General features: G+C 39.7%; 1 protein-coding gene across 1 annotated transcript; it reads right to left on the bottom strand.

The window, feature by feature from the left end:
• Positions 1-2552: 2552 nt before the first annotated feature.
• Positions 2553-3521, bottom strand: LOC132676550 (olfactory receptor-like protein OLF3). The gene has a single exon (XM_060628605.2). It carries the CDS (start codon positions 3504-3506, stop codon positions 2553-2555), a length of 954 nt encoding a protein of 317 aa, XP_060484588.2. The 5' UTR covers positions 3507-3521.
• Between the last annotated feature and the right edge of the window lie 1629 nt (positions 3522-5150).

Raw genomic sequence — 5150 nt, 5'->3', positions numbered from 1 at the left:
CCTATCCCATCATCTTCAGTCTTTATGTGCCCTTAGATCTGAGATCAGTCTCTTGTAGACAGTGTATAGATGGATCTTGTTTTTTTATCCATGCGGCCTCCCTATGTCCTTTGATTGGAGTATTTAGTCCATTTGCATTTAAAGTAATTATTGACAGATATGTATGTCTTGCCATTTTGTTAATTATTTTCTGGTTGTTTACATAGTTCTTTCCTGCTCTTTTGGTCTTCTGTTTGTCTGTTTCCTTGTGGTTTGATGGTTTTCTTCAGTGATATGTTTGTGTTCCTTTCTTTTTTTGTGTGCATGTACCTATTATAGGTTTTGGGTTTGTGGCTACCGTGAGATATATACATCTGTATGTATATACGTATGTATGAGTGTATATAAAATCAGTCTATTTTTAGCTGATAGTCAATTAACTTTGAACACATTTTAAACCAATTTTGAAAACTGTTAAATCATGCGATTTGACTTGACTTTTCTCTTTCCCCACTGCCACTAGTTTAGTTCATATTCTTCTAGTGTCTCTGTAGTACTGTTGGAGAAGACAGCCAGCTGGACTCCTTGCCTCTAATATCCTCTTCCTCTGAATCATTTCCAAGAGTGATAACTCTAAAATGTAAGCTTTATCAAGCTCTAATCCTGCTTAAAAATCTTTACTACATCCATAATGCTGTTAAAGTTAAAAGACAGTTTGGTATTCGGTGCCCTCAGTGATGCCTTCTTTCCCTGCCTGCTTCATCCTCACTGCTTCCTCAACTTCTCTGACCTGTAATCCAGCTTAAGGACATTTTTTAATTCTTGTGCTTTCTTCCAGCTCTGCACCTTTCACAGTTGTTACTTTGCTTGAGTTGTTGTCATCTCAATACCTTGTTCTCACTTTCCTGGTACAAGTACCATTTCTGATCCTTTCATACAGGAAGACTTCAGCAATCACCCCAAAGGCTTACTCACTGAGAAACTTATCACATTGCATTTTAATTGCTTCACCATCTATCATCCCTGCTATGTAGTTATATCATGGTCAGGAATGATTCACATTGATTATTGTGTCTCAAAAGCCATTCAAGGTTACAAACACATAGTAGATTCTCCATTAATATTTCTTGAATTAACACCAAGAGATATTTAACCCACTAGTATTGACATCTTTTGACAATCTGCCTATATCACACATTGTAGGACCAAATTGTTTTAGAGTAAATTAAAATATCAAATGGGCTGTGGATTACATGAGACTTCAACCTTCTGAACACTGAGATTGCGTGATAATGTGTTCACAAATGGGAGAACTACAAATTTACTGACTTACAGAAGACACAGCAGGAAGAAAGGACTTTGAGACTTCTTCAAGGGAGTGAGAAGATGAGCTACTATCACATTCTTTCTCCTCTTTCCCCTTCCTTATCCATTGTAGAATATTTCTTCCACCTTCTTTTTCCTTATTTAGGAAATCCAGTCTCACATATTCCACTTTCTAGTTTACAAAGATCAGCTAGGGCCCTGGGAGGAGGTATGGGAGAAGATGTTCAATACGGAGAATAAAGGAAGACACTGCACAGCTGACTCAACTATCCTGATTCCCAAAATACATATTGAAATTGTCTTGCCTTTCACTGGCTTTGGATCAGCAATCTGTCCTTTCTAAGATTAACTGTATCTTTTATATTTTATGCATTAATTAATATTTTATGTACTTATTGTTCCTGAAGTCTCAAAAAAGAGGTTATGGATTTTTCAGAGATTGGACAGTTTTAACATTTATGGTACTCCTTATATGTGCAGTAAAATTCCTCTCAAACTGTTTGTATGCTATCCAGTAGTAATCTAAACATGGCTCTTCCTTGACTGGCACTAGTCATGTACAAACACCTTTGGTTACATGCCAGTCACCGTAAAACAAGACCTTCAGTTGATGCTCCTCCACTGAGGTACCTTCATCACACAGATGAGATGCTGTGAGCACATGTAGCAGCTCCAGCACAAAAACATCTTAACAGCCTTGAGAGCATCTCTCTTCTCAGAACAGCAACTCACACAATACTGGAGAAGGATATACCTGCTGTGTACTGTTTTGAAACTAAAATATAAAAACTGCTTTAGTTCTCAATGGAAACATAAAAACCTTTTACAAAATTTGGATGATTAAGAATTAGGGGCCCAAAATAAGATCCACAATTAGGTCCATGAATACAAATAGCGTGACACATCAAAACAGCAAATTGTACTTTTTGTTCAAAGTACAAATTTATGTACTTTGTCCCAGGACAAATTTATGTATATGTCCCAGGACTTATGAAAGGAGATTGAGTAAGGGCGGGAAGTTCCATTACTGCAGTGCTTAACTCCACTGAACATGCTGCTGTGACATAAAAATACACTCACAGCCCACACCCAAACCCACCCTCCAGCCTCCTACCCAGCATCACAAGTACATGTGTCAGCATCTCCTTCCTGGTTGCCAGGGCAATGCAGGTGATGCTTGCCATATCTGAATTAAGTGGGAGAAAACACAGGCAAAGCTCTTTTCTCTAGCTAATGCTCAGGATTCATCAAGTTGCCAGTTTTGACGTTAATCCAGATAACTGTCCTAATAGTTTCTGCCAAGCACCCTTCACCTCCTTATTCCTTGTGCTATAAATCATGGGATTCAGCACGGGCATCAAAATGGCATAGAAGACAGAAATCAACTTCTCCTGAAGGACAGAAGGGCTGGAGTGGGGCTGGATGTAGGTGAAAATGGTCATGCCATAGCACAAGACGACCACTGTGAGGTGAGACGCACAGGTGTGGAAGGCTTTCTTTCTTCCCTCTCTGGACTGGATCTTCAGGATGGTGGAGATGATCTGGATGTAGGACAAGAGGACCAGGCAGAAGGGTGTCATCAGCAAGACAATGCTAGAAACCATGATCGCGATCTCATTGGAGGAGGTGTCCACACAGGCCAGTCTGACCACAGCTAGGATTTCACAGGATATGTGATCAATATACTTGTTTGTGCACATGGGCAGCTGAAAGGTGATGATGGTCTGCATGAGAGAGTTGAGAGAACCACTGACCCAGGATGTGATGGCCAACCTAGTACAGAGCCCTCCATGCATGATGACCGAGTATCGCAGGGGGTCGCACACAGCCACATAGCGGTCGTAGGCCATCACTGCCAGTAGAACAAACTCAATCCCACCCAAGCCCAAGGAGAAAAATAACTGGGCTGCACAGCTCCCAAATGGGATTGCTTTATGTTCTATTAGAAGATGCACCAACATCTGGGGGACGATGCTTGTGGCATAAGAGACATCAACAAGGGAGAGGTTGGTGAGAAAGAAGTACATGGGAGTGTGGAGTCGGCTGTCCAGTCTGATCAGAAGGACAATGAGGAAGTTCCCCAGCACTGTCACCAAGTACATGATCAAGAAGAGGACAAAGAGTGAGACCTGTGTGTCCCAGTCACTGGACAGACCAAGGAGAATGAACTCTTTCACCCACGTCTGGTTATCTGTGTCCATTAAAAAACATAGGATTATTAATCTGCAGAAAGAGACAGAAATAGCAGAAACTACTGAATTCAAGAACCGTAAAAATAACTTCTTAAAAGAATGCATATTGAATACAACCTGTCAGCCTTAGCCAGATGTTTCTGATCATGTGTGCATCACAATGATAGGTTTGATCCTAATATGCATTCTCCATAGGAGAGACAAGTCATTCCTTCAAAATGAGCAGATAGTCTTAGGGATTTCTTGGAGGCCTAGAGATAATGCAGTACAATTTTAGGAGCTATGTATCTTTTCAACTTACCACAGTTTCCAGGGGAACAGAGGATTATAGGTTACAATGGGGGGATGAAGTGATAGACAACAAAGATCAACATGATTCAAAGTCAAGAACAACCTTACATTATCTACTACAATAAACATGATAAAAGGAATAAACAACAACAAGAGAGAGAGAGACAGAGATTCAGAAGTGGCAGATGTATAGTACAAACATGGCTAGTGTCTCATGCACAGATCTGGAATTTGAGAAGCTGGATATGAATCTTCTCTTATGACATACCAAATATGTGATTCGGGTTAGAGACTTAAGCTTTTACATATGAAGTGTGATAACACTGCATAACTCACAAGTAGATTTAAGGCCAAGTGTAGATAACTTATGAGGAACTTTAAACTGTTATTGGTAGTTGGACTACAGCAGGATTCAGCACTAGGTATCACAACATGAGCTCTTCCCCAGAAGAGACAGAGAAACAAATGTACTTTCCTTCACATCCCGTCCACCCTACACTCAATGCTAGAATAATCATCCTAAAACACAAATTTAATCACACCACTTCCATGCACATATATATTTGGGATATCTAACTGCCTACAGAATTAAGAACATCACAGATGGGGGAGTATTCAAACACTCATTAAGGAGGACCTGCTCTATTGTTGCTTTTATTAATTTTAGCATTTATTATTATCTGGGTGCTTTAGAGCCAAGTGTTTTACTAAAGTATCCTGCAAATGCTTAAATACTTTGCATGGATATGTCAGCTAACTATTTTTAACCCATCAGAAGTATATTTATTTCTAAAGTCAATTGCCTTGATTTTAAAATAATTTACATTCAAAATAATTGATATCCAGATATGCCTGTTTTCTACAGTCATAAAGTCTCCATTTAGACTCCTGGTAGATTAAGAAACTAGAAATAGCATCTATACTTATTTTTGTTTGTTTGTTTTTAGAGAAAGAGGCTGTGTGCACATGCGTATACATGTGGGTGGGGGGCAAGGGAAAGACAGAATGTCAAACAGCCTCCACGTCCAACATGGGGCTCAATCACACGACCCCAAGAATCACAACCTGAGCTGAAATCAGGAATTGGGTGCTCAACTGATGGAGCCACCCGGGCACCCCCAAATAGTATCTATATTTTAAAAGCCAAATGAAGGAGGAAATATGGGTTGATCAGGTGATTTTAACACCTGCAATGAAACCATTCCCACATTCCTTTGGATCAGCTTTCAGCTAAATAGAGCTGGATTCCTAGTCTGTCCTCAGATGCACAATGAAATAATTGGTAGACAGTGTGCTGCACATCTAAACATTTTGTGTTAGAAAAATACAGCTTAGTCTTCTCAACTCTATGGATTTGGGCAT

The sequence above is a fragment of the Panthera onca genome, chromosome A2 (assembly GCF_046562875.1).
Source record: "Panthera onca isolate mPanOnc1 chromosome A2, mPanOnc1 haplotype 2, whole genome shotgun sequence".
NCBI classification, from domain to species: domain Eukaryota; kingdom Metazoa; phylum Chordata; class Mammalia; order Carnivora; family Felidae; genus Panthera; species Panthera onca.
The sequence above is the reverse complement of the archived record's forward strand: the minus strand, read 5'-3'. Positions and strand labels throughout refer to the sequence as shown.

Bases quoted from the DNA above. Each gene is read 5' to 3' on its own strand.
- LOC132676550 (XM_060628605.2), bottom strand. From the start codon at position 3,506: ATGGACACAGATAACCAGACGTGGGTGAAAGAGTTCATTCTCCTTGGT.